This window comes from Suillus bovinus (assembly GCF_016758785.1).
Source record: "Suillus bovinus strain UH-Sbo-P2 chromosome Unknown EDB93scaffold_2, whole genome shotgun sequence".
NCBI lineage: Eukaryota > Fungi > Basidiomycota > Agaricomycetes > Boletales > Suillaceae > Suillus > Suillus bovinus.
Window position 1 is genome coordinate 372,150 of NW_024542058.1, and position 16,368 is coordinate 388,517.

General features: G+C 43.9%; 5 protein-coding genes across 5 annotated transcripts; 1 reads left to right on the plus strand and 4 right to left on the minus strand.

Moving 5' to 3' along the window:
• Positions 1-4,263: 4,263 nt before the first annotated feature.
• EDB93DRAFT_1245128 (uncharacterized protein) lies at positions 4,264-4,632 on the minus strand (the record flags this gene model as incomplete). The annotated part of the gene is made up of 2 exons (XM_041452280.1): positions 4,264-4,539; positions 4,591-4,632. The coding sequence occupies 2 exons, from the start codon at positions 4,630-4,632 to the stop codon at positions 4,264-4,266; spliced, it is 318 nt and encodes a 105-aa protein (XP_041313055.1).
• A 508-nt stretch (positions 4,633-5,140) lies between these two features.
• On the minus strand, positions 5,141-5,659 carry EDB93DRAFT_1069242 (uncharacterized protein; the record flags this gene model as incomplete). Its single annotated transcript, XM_041444947.1, has 1 exon — positions 5,141-5,659. A coding segment is annotated over one exon (519 nt), but the record flags the coding sequence as incomplete, so codon positions are not given.
• Positions 5,660-5,895: 236 nt separating this feature from the next.
• On the minus strand, positions 5,896-9,401 carry EDB93DRAFT_1237492 (uncharacterized protein; the record flags this gene model as incomplete). The annotated part of the gene is made up of 16 exons (XM_041451421.1): positions 5,896-6,315; positions 6,390-6,407; positions 6,538-6,726; positions 6,782-6,973; positions 7,031-7,104; positions 7,215-7,218; positions 7,266-7,362; positions 7,415-7,575; positions 7,634-7,674; positions 7,759-7,835; positions 7,885-8,081; positions 8,137-8,321; positions 8,374-8,596; positions 8,655-8,765; positions 8,862-8,960; positions 9,318-9,401. 16 exons carry the CDS (start codon positions 9,399-9,401, stop codon positions 5,896-5,898), a joined length of 2,172 nt encoding a protein of 723 aa, XP_041313057.1.
• A 1,493-nt stretch (positions 9,402-10,894) lies between these two features.
• Positions 10,895-11,705, plus strand: EDB93DRAFT_1075178 (uncharacterized protein; the record flags this gene model as incomplete). The annotated part of the gene is made up of 3 exons (XM_041445144.1): positions 10,895-11,084; positions 11,133-11,294; positions 11,359-11,705. 3 exons carry the CDS (start codon positions 10,895-10,897, stop codon positions 11,703-11,705), a joined length of 699 nt encoding a protein of 232 aa, XP_041313058.1.
• Positions 11,706-15,239: 3,534 nt separating this feature from the next.
• EDB93DRAFT_1099709 (uncharacterized protein) lies at positions 15,240-15,901 on the minus strand (the record flags this gene model as incomplete). The annotated part of the gene is made up of 2 exons (XM_041446941.1): positions 15,240-15,774; positions 15,828-15,901. The coding sequence occupies 2 exons, from the start codon at positions 15,899-15,901 to the stop codon at positions 15,240-15,242; spliced, it is 609 nt and encodes a 202-aa protein (XP_041313059.1).
• Positions 15,902-16,368: the final 467 nt, after the last annotated feature.

Genomic DNA, 16,368 nt, shown 5'->3' on the forward strand with positions numbered 1-16,368 from the left:
CTTTCTGCATCATTCATTGACTTAGAGTAATATGCTACTGGATGCCATAATCCATCTTCCATAAGTTGAGAGAGAACCGCTCCTGTTGCGTAATCTGAAGCATCGGTCTCTATTTTCTTTTTCTTCTCAACATCTGGCATGACTAGAACGGGAGCTTCTGTGAAACATTTCTTAAGTTCATCAAAAGCTTTTTGTTGCTCTTCCGTCCAGTCCCATTTGACACCTTTTCTTAGCAGATCATTCATTGGTCTGGCTATATCCGAGAACCCAAGTATGAATCTTCGATAGAAGTTGGCAAAGCCCATGAATGCTTGGATATCTTTCACGCATTTGGGAACAGGCCATTTCAATACTCCTTCTACTTTCACAGGGTCCATCGACACATTGCCTTCTTCCACTATCAACCTGAGGAACTCGACTTTAGACTGTTCGAAGCTACATTTCTCAGGCTTCAAGAACAGGTCATTCTCCTTTAATTGTTTCAGGACTTCTCGTACCACCTTTCGGTGTTGCTCCCTGTTTCCATTCGTAAAGACCATTATATCATCGATGTAGACGACTACTGTTTTGCCATCTATTAGGTCTCTCAGAATTTCATTCATCATAGTTTGGAAGGTTGCAGGCGAGTTCGTGAGTCCAAAATACATTATGGTCGGTTCGTGGTGACCAAACGGCGTTTTGAAGGCCGCCTTCCACTCATCTCCTTCTTTCATGCGAATATTGTTGTACCCCCATCGTACATCCATCTTAGAGTACATCATGGCACCGGTTAAAGCATCAATTAAATCTTGAGATCTCGGTAGCGGATACGCATTTTTCACCGTCTTCTCATTGAGCTTTCTATAGTCCATCACCGGTCTTAACTTGCCATCTTTTTTGGCCACAAAGAAGAAAGGTGCTGCTACTGGAGATTGTGAATTTCTGATTCGTCCCAGTGCAGTCTCGGTTTTTAACCATTCCTTCAGTGTATCCATCTCTTTAGGTGACAACGGGTAAGGTTTCGCATTTGGCGGAAGATCACCCTCATCTTTAAGATCTATCGCATGATCCCACTTCTTTCTTTCAGGGAAGCGTTTAGATTCTTCTTCTGAGAAAATTCCCAGGTAATCATGAAGCCAATCAGGTACCATTTCTTCTACCGACTGCTTTTTCTTAGTAGCTTCTTCTGCTACCTTCTGCTCCGTGGCAACCGAGGCTTTATAACGAATCCATAGTCTCTCTGGACTCTCTTCGTCTTCTATTTCCTCAACCGTCGCCCTTTTCATCGACATATCTTCTTCTTCCTCGTCTTCATCATCCGTAGGAATTAGATCAGGTACATCATCTATCTTTTTTTGTTCTTTTTTCTTTTCTTTCTTTTTTTTTCTTTTTTCTTTTTTAGTTTCACATTTTACAGGGCATCGAGAAAGTGCAAATCGTCCTGCATTCCAGTCAATCTCTGGATTATGATATCTCAGCCAATCTATGCCGATAATAACATCATCGCTTCCTAAGTCTGTAACCATGAAGGCTGCTTTTTCTTCTTCATGATCACCAATCTTTAGACCTAGTTCTGCAAAATGAGTCATTGATCCAGCGGCATTTAGCGATCCATCAATGTTCCTGACTGAAATAGGCCTTAATAATTTACGGCATTTCACACTGTTCTTTTCCACAAACTTCTCACTGATAAATAATGTTGATGCACCGCAATCCACAAGTGCTTTTACGTCTGCTTGTCGGTTATTTCCTTTCAACGTTATCGGAATATAAAAATGCTCAGATTTAGATCTAATATGTACTTCTGATACATCTTGGAACGTAGAAAGAATAGAGAAATGATTGTTCGGGTCTAGGTCTGCAGACTTTGACTTCAACCCCTTTAAAAATCCTTGCCTTTGTTAGAAGCGATCCAATCTGTGAACCACTTCAGTGCGGAGTTTTCTTCGACAACTGCAGCCGCTTTGACTTGCGCTTTTGGCGCACCTTTACAGTTTCTCGCTATGTGGCCTTGTTCTCCACAGCGGTAGCAGGTGAAAGTGCCAGGCTTTCCTTGGGGTTTGGGAGATCCCCTCTGCTTGCCAGAGTCCACATCCATAGTGTCACTGTCTTTGCTAGGACCAGCCTGCCTTGGGTTGAAGGTTTTTGTGGTTTCCTTGTTAGGGGTACACCAATTACTCTTCTTCTTCTCAGCGTCTAGCTCTTCATAGTTACGTCCAATCTGTATGGAGTAATTGATGAGCTTCTTGAGGGTGTCTTTTTCAGATGCTGGGATATGAGCGAGTTGCTCCTTGATCCGGGTTTGTAGGCCAGATCGGAATTTGAGGCGGAGGTCGTAGTCGGAATATTTGGTGAGTGCAGCCTTCTGCTTGAAAGCTGCTGCGTATTCGGGCACTGATGAGGATCCTTGCTTCAGGGTTTCCAACTCCCTGACAGCCTTTCCTTCTCTGTCGTCTTGCCCCCACATGGTCTCGAATTCTTTTGACCAGTCCTCAAAGGATGTTGGCTTGGTGTCAAGCTCGATAACATATTTCTGCGCCCATTTAGCAGCAGATCCTTTAAGGAAAGACAGAGCAGTTGTAATCTTCTGCCTGTCTGTGATCAACGGCCACTGTGACATATATAATGCCAATTGAGTAGCGTAGACTTCTACGGAGATCGAATCTTTGTCTCCGGTGAATTCTGTGGGTTTCGACAATTTGACTTGCGAAGTGTTCGGTGCTTGTGCAAATCTCTCAAGCTTCTTCTTTAGTTCCTCGATTTGTGCAGTTTTGGGTTCTAAGTTGAAGCTCTTGAGTTGCATTCTGTGCTCGAAGAGTGTTGTTATGGTTTAGGAGTTCTTGTGTTCTTATGTACAGTTCGTGTGTTGCCATGGTGATGGCATTCTGTACATAGTTGGTGAACTCTATCGGCATAGCGATACCTTGTGGTCCCTGTTCCCCTTGTTCTTGTGGTTCTTGGGGGTTTTCAGCAGGTCCCATGGTAGCTTCTGCAACTTCAGCCATAGTGCCAGGTGCGTTCTGGAATCCGATTCACTAATGACTGTTGAAGAGCGGGTCATAACGGCTCTTCCGGATAGGAAAGATGATGAAAGGGAGAGGGAAAAGGATATGTAAATGGAAAGCTAAAGGGGTCCCCAGTACTAACTGGATCAACCTCGTCCTTTAGGGTCAAAGGGTTCTTTAGTCAACCCGACTGACACTTCCCTAATTACTAACTAGAAAGAGGTATGTAAAACTACGCTTTTGTTAAGTGGGAAAAACACGGTGTGCTTCGTGTGTGCTACTTCTCAATCACCGAAAGGGTACAGGTCTAGGACAAGTTATCACTCTTCCAGCCGAAGCTTACAAGTGCGAGTCTCACTAGAATCCCATATCTAAATCCTCGTGGTAATGATGGTAGGACTATCCGCAGATGCGACAGTTCCACTAGACTTAACGAAAAGTTCTACGTGCGTATGAAGAAAGATGTAGGTATGAAAGAAACTATAGTAACATTGAGCAGGCAGGGTTTTGGGCCAGCACTCAAAGTTGTAGCGAGACACCTAATGTCGTCAACACCTCCATATACTGGCGGCTGCAATGTAAGGCAGGGCCTGATATAGGACTACTAACTAATAAAGGCTATTCATAAAAAGCTCAAGCAAGCAAAAGGATGGGTTTCAGAAAAGATGATCATGGCTTGTTTAGGCCGGGCAATGGAAAACGTGTAATGGCTATCTAAGTGGTTTGTTGGCGATGTGCTCAATGAATCACCTAGAGAGAAATGATGCAAGCGGTATGCGAGAGTCGGAGTCTCCTATAGTTCAAACCTAATGTCACAACCCAATAACGAATTAACGCTGGGCAGAGACTAGGACTCAAACGAAGGTTATCGGACAAAGAGAATGATGAGCAAGTACGTCTTGGATTGCTACAGTTGTAGATACAAGAGGTTTGAACTAAGGAACTATCGACCAAGACATGCTACCTATATACAACTATTGAAACGGAGATTGAATCTGAGTTACAACTACTAGCCAATCATAAAAAGAGAAAGGGAATCGTACCATAGAACATCGTAGAATATTAAAGAAGCATCACGTGACCATATCTTATCTTATCGTATCTAATCTAATCTATTCACAATCAAAGAACTCGTCTTCTTCATCAGTCACATCAAAGACACGTGTTGTGGGTGCTAAAGGTATTTCAGGAATGATAGACACTTTCAAGGTAGGGTTAAGGTTTGATTTAGGCGCTGTGTATTGACACTTAGGAAGATTCAAGAAAGAATAATGGTTCGTTAAAGGTACTCGTGACACAATTCATTGAGAGGTGGAGGGAATGTAGGATTGAGACACTGAAGAAGTTGCCTGTCTGGCGCAAACATTTCATAGCAGGCACCATACTTGTCACCGCATAGGTGGATTTCTTCATCAAAGGCCATGCTTTCCTCAGAGACATTTTGACCCTTCTTCTTGCGCTTTGGCTGGTTTGCCTTAAGGATCTTGTTCTCCTTGGTCAACTCCTTGTTGATGCCCTTGAGTTCTTGCAACTCAAGCTGCAATTCTCGCAAAGCCTGAAGCAAAAGTTAGACGACATGAGTGACAGCGAGAGGATTGGCACAGACCTGTTTGATATCGGCAGGGCCTGGTGTGTTTGATGGTGGCATTGCGACAGTGGAAATGACCAGGGCACCTTAATGAAAGGAAGGATAAGGTAAAAGTTGTCATTTGAGGCACTTGAAATAAGGAGCTAGACGGTGCCTTGTACTGGTGGTGAGGTAATTAAACACTGCATAGGATGAGTCATTCGAGAGATAACAGGTAAAATGATGCATGGTACACTTACGTGGTGCAACCGAGAGAGTAATCATTACCTTATGCCGACACCTGGACTTCCTTGTGGTGAGTGCGAGTGGACGTGTGAGGTTGAATGTGAACGGACATGTGACATGATGTATGCTGTGGCTTCCTGGGCAGCTTTACCAAGCTCTGGTGGATGGTCTGTCATAGACTCTCGATGATGGACGCAGTAGCCGATAAGGGAGATAGTAGGATGATGTTGGTATCAATATTACAAGAATAGTATAGCCTGCCATGATGTTCAGGGATAGGGAATGGGCTTGGTGAGACTGTTGTGAGAGTTGAACAAGCAAAATGTGAGGCCTTCCATGTCAGATTGTGAAGAACAAATGAGAGCATTGAAAATGCAAGTTCCAACACTAGTTTGAATGACACTGGTAGCTCCATAGGGATATTTGCATCTGATAGAGCTGGAGATGTTTGTTGAGTGCCTTTGTCATCCACGTCCATCCATTTCTCTTCACCGTCTTCATCGCGGAATGCGGGCGTGACTTGATACTTCTTGGCAACCTTTACAGCTGGAACACCTGTGCCAGTGTCATGAGCACCTACACCACCAATCTTACACAGCATGCCACTTGGACGACCATATTCAAGCATGGCACTAATGTTCACAACAGTCATCATGATCCACTCGTGTTCCTCAGCTCCTTCAATTTCAATGCACTCAAGGAAGTGAGCGAGGGTTGGCAAGAAGTTGTCAAGTTGGATGTTAGTGAATAGCATGCCATGTAAAAGAATGGAGAGTTCGGGTGCATGGGCGTCAAGTTGCAATTGCTGCAATTGAGAGTCAAATGAGAGCATTGAAAATGCAAGTTCCAACGCTAGTTTGAATGACACCGGCAGCTCCGCAGGCATCTTTGTGTCCAATAGAGCTGGAGATGCTGGTGGATCACACACTTGTGATAGTTGAACCACGTGTACATATAACAGATGGAAAGAACTTACATATACTAATTTGCGTAATTCGTCAATTTTTTCTTGGTGGGGGTGTTGAACCGACATCATCGATTCATACCATGCAGCATACCAATCAAATGAGTAGACGAAGATGAGATAAGACTAGTTCTTCATGCTGGATGACCAGCAGACTTGTGCATTGACTTCATACGCAAGAACATGTCAGTATCAATTGTATCAATAATCAGATAATCACCCTGGACACTGTGATCTTCTGCCAGTGCTGCGCTGCGGATAATAGAGTGAACTGAAAAAAATTCAGATGAAGTCCTTGGTCTTTCATGAATACACCAGAACTGAAAGTGTTTGTCTTTGAGAGAGTGTTGTCCAACTGGAGCATCATATGGGTGAACGAGTGCAACTGGATGAGTTTGACCATCCACAACACAGGTAAAAAGCATCAGTAAACACCCGAATATCACTCCAGCTTGAGTCTGAATGATAACACAGTCATATTGAGGGAAGTTGTGAAATGATGGGCTGCATCGAAGGTAATCTGTGGTGGTTTGCCAGTTCACAATGGTAGTCGACTTTTATGAATCAATGCTCGGTCACCTGCATTCTATAGTTTAGACATAAATTGGAAAACAACACAATGACATACAGCTTCGTTGGGCATGAACTTGAGTCATTTTCCACCAGGTAAGGGTATTCCATGAGCAGGAAGGGAATCACTCAGAAAGTTTGCAAGCTTGATGCAAAACTGATTGAACACATTGTCATTCATATGCAGTTGCTCCAAGGCCACAAACTGTCTGCTCTTTTTGTGCCGCACCCAACTTAACATGGAATGTGTCATCAGAATCATTGTTAGGGTGTTCTTCATCATCCTTGCTGCCCGAGTGCAAATGGTCGCTCTGAGATAAAATGAGGTCATTGTAGTCTTTGATATCCAAATGAATCGAATGTGCAATGAGGAAGTGATGGTCGAGGCAAAGTACCTGAGTAAGATCAATCAAATACTGTCCAATTTCATGGGCAAATGAGAGTACACACCTGTTCAGCAATGTTCTTGAAGTTCATCCACCGAAGATAAATTCGTCTGATTGGGCCATGACACTTTTCATTTGGCTTGGTGTTGGTGTTTTGTGTTGCACCTTTTGCCTCAATATCGTCAAACAGGTGAGCATGTGTGTGTCGTTTAGGGTATGCCCAGTTCTTTCCGGAGTCATCCTTTGTGCTATATTGCTATATGATTTAGATTGTCAGTAAGAATTCAACACACAATTCAAATGAGAAGCTTACATCCAATAGTTGAGTGAACTCCTCTATGGCCTGACGGCCTTCAGCAATGGTTTCTGACGTATGGAGTTTGAGAGCTGCATACATGTCAATGTTGACATATTCATGGATGCATTGAAGGAGCAGTTAAGGAAGTGCGTGAGTGGCTCGGTTGATGATGTCATGTGCAGCAAATACAATAAGCTACAGAACTGATCAGAATCGGTAATACAAGTCAGAATTGATGAAACTGCCTTACCTTAGAAATATCTTCATACTTTGAGCTATCAGAAAATGCTATGTCCATGACATGATTAAAGTGATTGATGTTGCGCCAACGTGGCATTGAGTAGAAGCTATTCAAATTGTAATGTCAGTATCCACTATACCTGAAGCTGAAAAACATACTATTCATCAATTTTAGACTGTGTCTGCCAACCAATTGATTTGATGTGTTCCTGAAACTGGGTCCAAAGATGGTCAGAAAAATTACCTTTGTTATTTACATGTAAGTGGTCAAATGAGACTGCAGAATGGATGTCTGTGTGAGCAACATCCGAAAATGCATTCTAAAATGAACAATTAGAGTTGGGAATGAAGGTACAACAACAGGAAACTTATGTCTACATCCTGGAGGCCTCGAGACATTAATACCTTCTCTTTGTCTTCTTGTCAAGTGAAACTTTGAGCCTCTCTAAGTGTAGCTTGTGTAGACATGCTTGTTCACAATGGATATGATGTAGGCACATTACTGAGTTCCTCTCTAGGAAAAAGACAGACGGGACAAGGGAATTTGCACCTCGTTCCATGTATCAAGGTCATAACACATCTGCAGAATAGCCATTAGTGAGTCATAATGATATAGGCAACATACATACTGCTCCTCATAGTCAGCCAATAAAATAAGAATAAGTGGGTAAAAAAGATGCTCAATACCATCCCAACACTTGACGCAAAAACCGGTTTTCGAGAGTAGTGCAAGTGATTTGAGAAGGCACTTAAATGATTCATGCCAGACAACATTCTTGAAATTGACAAAGGACTGAGTTCCGGAATATTGTCTCTCTTCTTCAACCTGCAAGAGTCAGTCATAAGCATAGAAGCCGATGACAAATTGAATAATTCATTACAATTGGAAGCCAGCCTATGAGGCGACCACCACCAAAACCCTCACCATTGCGTATTCCGACAGGTAAATTTGCACATTGTGCAATGACAGGATATGCTTTTTGATGACCAAACGAGGAAAGTTTTGCCTTGTCGGCATATATGATAAGAGCGAAGGGTTTTCCTTCATTTTTTTTGGCAAGGATGACTACAAAACACACATTTACATCATTAGAACATTCAAATTTAGTAGCACATACATACTTGACTATCCCAGAAGGCATTGGCTGTCCATGGCTCATCAAAAAAACGCACAAAGTCTTGTCTATCATACTTGTACAACCGCTGAGCATGAAACATGAAATGCAGACCAAGGTGAGGATCTTTCAACAGGTCACAGGCCCAGTCCCAGAGTGGCCTATACCAAACATCAAAATTGTGCTCCTGGTCCCTATGCGGGACCGAAATCACTTCCTTTTTGAACTGCACTTGAAAATTGATCGTTAGCAAGGTATAGCAAGCCAGTACTCAGCAGACTTACATTTGCATGATGGGAAGATGCTGCATCCCACATCTTACAAATGCCGTTGTAGTCAGTAACTGAGAATTTTTCGAGCGCAGTGCGACAGATGAGACCAATAAGCTCGTTCATCTGCAGTTTCGTGAGGTTGGCTTACAGAATCAATTCAGCAAAGTTGAAGTCGATGTGTGAGGCAAACAGTTCCCAGGAAATAGTATTTTCAGGTACTTGTGAGTGAGTGGCAGTATGGCAATGAAAATCAGCAAAGTGATCAGTTTTCATAGGGATGCCGCTACATGGATGATACTCTGTCCTGATGTCATCCCGCTGAGATGCAGGTGGCAGGACATGATCATCTGGTGCCTCTTGCAGCACTGTGAATGATAGACCTACATGCAATGAATGAACGGCCGGGTCTAGTATTGACGATAGAAATATAAACATACCTTCATCAGGATTTACATACTCATCGTAAGTAGGTTCGTGCGTAGCAGGAGCTGCATTAGAGCCTAGAAATCGTTGAATAAAATACGGATCCATTAAATCAAATCAAACCTCAGAATGCGCCTGGCTGTTGTGATAATCGGACTGGACGGTATTGAGGGTTCAGCAGCTCAGGTTAGCTTGAGCTGTCAAGAGGAGTTATGCACAGACCATATAGTAGACCCAGTTGAATGTACTCACCTGCTCAAGCATTCTGTCTCTCATGATCTTCCTGCATCCATAATGCATCCCTCCTGCAGGCCTTCTGGTGGGCAGCAAGTCCATGGCTCTTGAATTTCTGGCCACAAGTGTCGCAAATCAAGGTCCATTCGGGTGGCATGAAGGTGTGTACAGTCCAAAAGTAATAATAACGTGTAGATACAAGAATTTGATAGCGATATGAGCAGGTACATAGACAACAACCTTATCAATTGAGATATCACATCTCAATGCATTGAAATGGTGCACGCAACTGTGGGAATGATATTGTGATGTCAACAAGATATGATAATGATTATTGAATATTCTAACAGATTGCAACACCACATGATGTCGTGGGAATGACATCTCAATGGCAATTCCACTGTCACACCATTGCAATGGCTGTAGGAAATTTCTGACATCAACACCTTGAGATTTAATTTGATCACATAATACATCCTCAAAAAAATGTGTCTCTCCTTCATCCTCGCCTGCTGTTGTTGCTTTGACAACATCAATGTCTGCCAATGGGCACAACTGTCCTATTACGTGCAAACATTCTAGGGAGTGCAAAGGGTGCGGAAAGAAGACACAGTGTGTGAGTGGTCTGTATCCTGGATCTATCCACATGACTTACCGGCATAGTAGATAAATTGGGGATGCGACTGGTGAGAACACATGGCGTGCTCGGTCATTGGGGGCCTGTTGTGCACAGCAAGGGAAGATTCATAGATTGAACAGTTGTACATCGGATTTGTGAAGATATCCAAAGCTTGGTGTAGCCCCGTGAGCAGCATGTATCATAGTAAGAGATATTCTGGTGAAATATGTCAGTGAAGTGCAGAATAAATATTTGCAGAGTAGTGCCCGCTCACCCCTTAAAGATGCAGAACTGTCGTCAATGAGAGAACCTTTGTTGCCAGCTTCTGAGCCTGAATCCTTGACCAATTAATGGGCCACACAGCGCAAGTTTTAAAAAAGCAAACACAAAGGCAAGAGCGAATTAGGAAACTATGAGCCACAATTGAACTACAGACTAACAACTACAGTGATATAAGTAATTGAGCACACCTCAAACTCAAGCTCGAGACACTGATGAATGAGCTAATGTGCAAACAAAATGAAAGCGGGGGAATCATTTTTGTTTATAATGTAATTGATATTCTTGTATATCTTGACATCGTCATCAGCTGAATTCAAGATAATTTATGATAATCAATAGAAAACGACGGAAAATTCGAGGACATCCAGGAAATGGACACTCTGGGGCCAAAATCTGGGGTGGACTCTGGGGCGAAACTCTGGGGTATCTGTTTACCTTATTCGGAGTTTCAACATCATGCGGCTGACATACCATGTGATCTAGCCATCCACCACCACACCAATGTGATCAATGTCAGCCTATGTCAATATCACCCATGATGCCACCTGACCTGGATATTAGCAACCTGTTGACCTCACTCCAAGGGCATCCGACACTTGCCTGTATCTCATTTGTTGACCTTGCGAGTTTCATATGCCATACTAACTTACTAAAGGATGACATCCTCTAGCCACAGCCACATAATGTCTCTATCATGCACCCCCCTGATGTTCTCTCGCAGAGTATTACACACTTTCTCACAGCCTCCCTCAACATCTTGCCTGATACAGTTGATATACTATGGTCTATTACAGAAGATATTGTATGGACAATGCCAAGCAGTGCCAAGGCAAATGCAAGTGATGAAGCTGCATTCAGGACACATGGTCATAAACTAGGACTGAGTATGCTTATTGATGGGCATATTGTGACCATTCTCACACACCAGACAGCAAAATGTACATTATACCCCCCTACTAAGGTTTGTATCAACCCTGACTGCACTGCATGGCAGTGTGGATTGCTGCTGAAGAAAGAAGAATACCAGCGTGTTGTTCTTTTTACTCATGGTGAGGGTGCACATCCTGGATGGATGGTTCATCTGAGGTGCCAAGGTATGTCTATTGCATGACTATGTATATATGATAGTGTTTAATTGATTGTTCATTGATGACGAAGCCTGCAACACCAATTACCAGTCTAACTACAGTGTCAAGGGCCAGCTGCGAACATACTATGCAGGCCTACCCCAATTTATCCAGGTCTCTGATCATCAGTTTGTTGAGCTCGAGCTTGCCATGCAATGGACGGATCTGATGCAGATTGCATATGTTACTCTCTTCACTTCTAATATCATTGTTTATACTCTCTACAGTGTTTTGGCTACAAATTGTGCACACATGTATGGGATCGCCCAGGCTCGTGGCAGTTGCACCAACAACAATAGTGACTGGCAGTTTGAGAGTTCTCTAACAACCGAACAAGTCTGGGATTCTTTCACTCTGCTTGCCCTGCTTGACTATTGAGCCCCTTCAGTGACAAATTCCGTATTATACGGGTCACCTGACCTACATGATATCCTGTATAAGACGGGCCAGCGGACTATGGGCCGATGTTATGTATATCCCCGATGTTGACGGATGGGCCAGGAGGGATATTATTTCCAATGTTGATGGGTGGGCCCATCTATGCTGATATTATATATATCCTCGAAGATGTTGGGTGGGCTGATGTAATGGTTTATTGTATAGATGGGTGGGCCGATGTAAGGGTTTATTGTATAGACGGGTGGGCCGACATACTGGAATTATTTTGTAGATGGATGGGCCAAGGGAGTGGTGGAATATTCATTATATAGATGGGTGGGCCGATGGAGGGGGATGTTATATAGACGGGTGGGCTGAGGTAGTGAGATATCTGTCTGACATTCACGGATTACCGAGTCCCAGATGCCCAAAAACCAAATCCCATTGTGCAACATCCATTCCAGACACCTGAACACCCCACCAAGTGCTGAGTGCCAAGGCCCGCGCCCTGATGTCCAAAGCCTGAAACCCGAAGCCCAAAATCCAAAAATATGTATACAACATATCCATATTTCCCTCACTGCACAAATCACCAGGCGTCGAGTACCAAAACCTGAAACTTGACACCTGGTACACAAATCACCAAGTGCCGAGTGCCGAGGCCCGCGCCCTGATGTCCAAAGCCCGAACCCCGAACCCCGAAAATATGTATACAACATATCAATATTTCACTCATTGCACAAATCACCGAGTGTCATGTGCCAAAACCCGAAACTCAAAGCATGGTACAAAATCACCAAGTGCCAAGTGCCAAGTGCCAAGGCCCGAACCCCGATGTCCGAAGCCCGAAACCTGAAGCCCGAAACCCGAAAATATGTATATAACATATCAATATTTTCCTCACTGCACCAATGACCAAGTGTCAAGTACTGAAACCCAAAACTCAACACCCGGTACACAAATCACCAAGTGCTGAGTGCCAAGTGCCAAGGCCCAAAACCTGACATCTGAAGCCCAAATTCTGAAGCCCGAAACCCAAAAACATGTATGCAATATTTCCATTTTTTACTCATTGCACAAATCACCAAGTGTTGAGTGCCAAAACCTGAAACTCAAAACCCGGTGTGCAATACGCAAAGATAATGAAAACATGGAAGTTGTTGTCTGAGTCTAGGTGAGTGTATCGGCACTTGGTGATTTGTGTACCGGGTGTCGAGTTTCGGGTTTCGGTACTCGACACTTGGTGATTGGTGCAGTGAGGGAAATATGGATATGTTGTATACATATTTTTGGGTTTTGGGCTTCAGACATCAGGCTTCGGGCCTTGGCACTCGGCACTCAGCACTTGGTGATTTGTGTACCAGGTGTCGAGTTTTGGGTTTCAGTACTTGAACTTGGTCATTGGTGCAGTGAGGAAAATATTGATATGTTATATACATATTTTCGGGTTTTGGGCTTCAGGTTTTGGGCTTCAGACATCGGGGTTCGGGCCTTGGCACTTGGTGATTTTGTACCGTGCTTTGAGTTTCGGGTTTTGGCACACGACACTCGGTGATCTGTGCAATGAGTGAAATATTGATATGTTGTATACATATTTTCGGGGTTCGGAGTTCGGGCTTTGGACATCAGGGCACAGGCCTCGGCACTCAGCACTTGGTGATTTGTGTACCAGGTGTCAAGTTTCAGGTTTTGGTACTCGACACCCGGTGATTTGTGCAGTGAGGGAAATATGGATATGTTGTATACATATTTTTGGATTTCAGGCTTCGGGTTTCAGGCTTCGGACATCGGGGCGTGGGCCTTGGCACTCGGCACTTGGTGGGGTGTTCAGGTGTCTGGAATGGATGTTGCACAATGGGATTTGGTTTTTGGGCATCTGGGACTCGGTAATCCGTGAATGTCAGACAGATATCTCACTACCTCAGCCCACCCATCTATATAATGAATATTCCACCACTCCCTTGGCCCATCCATCTACAAAATAATTCCAGTATGTCGGCCCACCCGTCTATACAATAAACCCTTACATCGGCCCACCCATCTATACAATAAACCATTACATCAGCCCACCCGACATCTTCGAGGATATATATAATATCAGCATAGATGGGCCCACCTGTCAACATCGGAAATAATATCCCTCCTGGCCCATCCGTCAACATCGGGGATATACATAACATCGGCCCATAGTCCGCTGGTCCGTCTTATATGGGATATTATGTAGGTCAGGTGACCCATATAATACAGAATTTGTCACTGAAGGGGCTCGACAGGAATCTGAAGAATAAGTGGTCATCGACCCACTTTTTGATGGGACCAAGGTCCATCCTATGCAGAATGTCAACGGTCACATCCGCGACATTACCTTGGACTCCTCCAGCTGTGGAGAGTCCGAACGGAAAGACATGGTTGATGAAAAAATTTCCGTCTACTTCGACAACTAAGAAGCATTTGTGTGGGTGGTACACAGGAATGGTTCGATAGGCAGCCTCAATATCTAGTGTTGCTGCTTGAGTGCCCGGGGAAGCTGTGGCAACCTACAAGTGAAATGAGATGATGATGAAAGGGGTGAATCTCGAGTGAAGTGAAATGGGAAGTAGAAATCATCACTGAAGCAAGAAACCCGGCACTGAACGGTAGATTGAAGCCAAAATAAAGAAGTGAGAAGAGTCTTGTGTGAGGCGAAAAAGAACACAACACCCTAGGGTGAGGCAAGATCAAGACACGTAATGGGGAAGTCCATTAAGAATGCCCAAGCGAGTGGGTCAGAATTCCCCCCCACAAACCCAATTTACGTTATGGGGAACGAATGCTGGCCAAGGCCAGATTGAAATGGATGAAAGCACAAGAGAATCAAAGTCCCCAAGGTAACACGTGAATGTGAACAGCGATTTTATAGAAGGGTGGGAAAGACTGGACAAGTGAAGAGCAATGACATACAATTTCAGCAACTTGGGCAGCCATGCCCCATTCAGTCGGGAAGTCATCTGAGTCCAAGAAACCATTGACCTCATCATTGCAATAAGTACAGATGACATCAAGATGGTCGAGAGCGGATTTATGGTTTTTTGGGGTATAAGTACTGGTGAGGGGTGGAATGTCCCCAATGGGAAAACTGTGGAGCATATTGAATGTGAGACTCGGATAAACATGTGTCAAGTTGTATTGGTGTAGAAGGTCATTGTATGCATCTGCATTGTAAGGTGTAATGATGCGACTGCGAATATCAGAAGCAGGACTTTGAAGCGGTGCTGTGGTTTTTGTCTCTGCAGATGGAACAAACATGGATGACATCGGAAGAGTGTTTCAGGGCAAAGCAATGCCTGAGGTTGAAGGAGATGCAAATTGGTGCTGAGGAGGATTTATGAAGCAGCTTTCCTTGCCATGCACTGATGATGGGGGCATCCTTAACTGTGTTGGTGTGTGTACAACCACTGGCTCTATGCCCATACCAACCACAGATGATGCAAAGGGTTGAGTCAGTTGCTTGAGTCCCTTTGCCCTTCTGAAAGGGCTTCCCGTCATTCAAAGTGTTCACCAATGCCTGACCCTCTGGTCTGCAAGGAGGGTACAGGTTGTAATGCGAGCCACCTCCCTGTCTTTGGGTGCTGCTGGTAAAGATGTGTTGATCTTAATTTCATTCCAGTGTTGCATGTATGCATCTAGGTCGCAGAATGATTGTGCATTGAAGAACTTCCGACGAATCTCAATGTCAAAATTCAGGACAGCATTCCAGTCTTCGCTGAATTTGTTGTGAGACAAGCAGAAGTCACAGTGCTCTACGAAGTGTTTAATCATGGCCTCGTCAGTGATCAATAACATCATCTTTAGGAAATTACTATAGGCTTCATAGAACCTGTCGGTGAGTAAGGACAACTCTGCTGGGAAGGTTGACATGTCCATGACGCTCTTCTTGGGGTCGTCCAGGACCAGACCCTTTTCATCTTGATGCAAGATGGGTCTAGATGGATCTTTCAAAGAGATGTCAGGGTGAGAAGCATAAGTGGGATGTGGATCTTCGCCTTCATGAGATTGAGAATCAGCCTCAGAATCTTGGCTCCAGTGTCCACTGTTTTTGTAATAACAGTATCAGAGTCTTTGAAAACTAAGGTATCAGTAGACGTAGAAGATGGTACTGTAACATTAGATGAGGAAGTGATGGCACCAGTAAGGGCACCGACAACTCTCTTAGCCATGTTTGGTGTGAGTGTGTTAATGAAGCTGAAGGCTCATGTAACTTTATCACCAAGGAAGGGTTTAGGTAAAGGAGTGACAGGCTGCGGTGCAGGCTCATCAAGGAAGGGCTTGTCATCAGAAACTTCTTCAATAAAATCAGGATCATTTCGCTTAGACTCTCTGGTTGCATTCCTGTCAGAACGTGCCAAATTCTCTTCTATGACGGCCTCAAGATCCTCAAGATCAATAGGTGCCGTAACATGCCTCCCAACTGAATCAACAACACGGTTACTATCATTCCTGGGAATCTGCAACTGGCACATAATATGCAAATTGTTCAAAATACCTCAATGCGCTGCTTGAATCACCTGGAAAAAATTTAGATGCATGTAGGCTACTTAGAGATGATGTACTGTTCAAGTAGAATAAAAATTTCTCGAGTGTTGCAGCTGCAAGAGACAGAATAGTGGTAATTTGCAACCTTGTA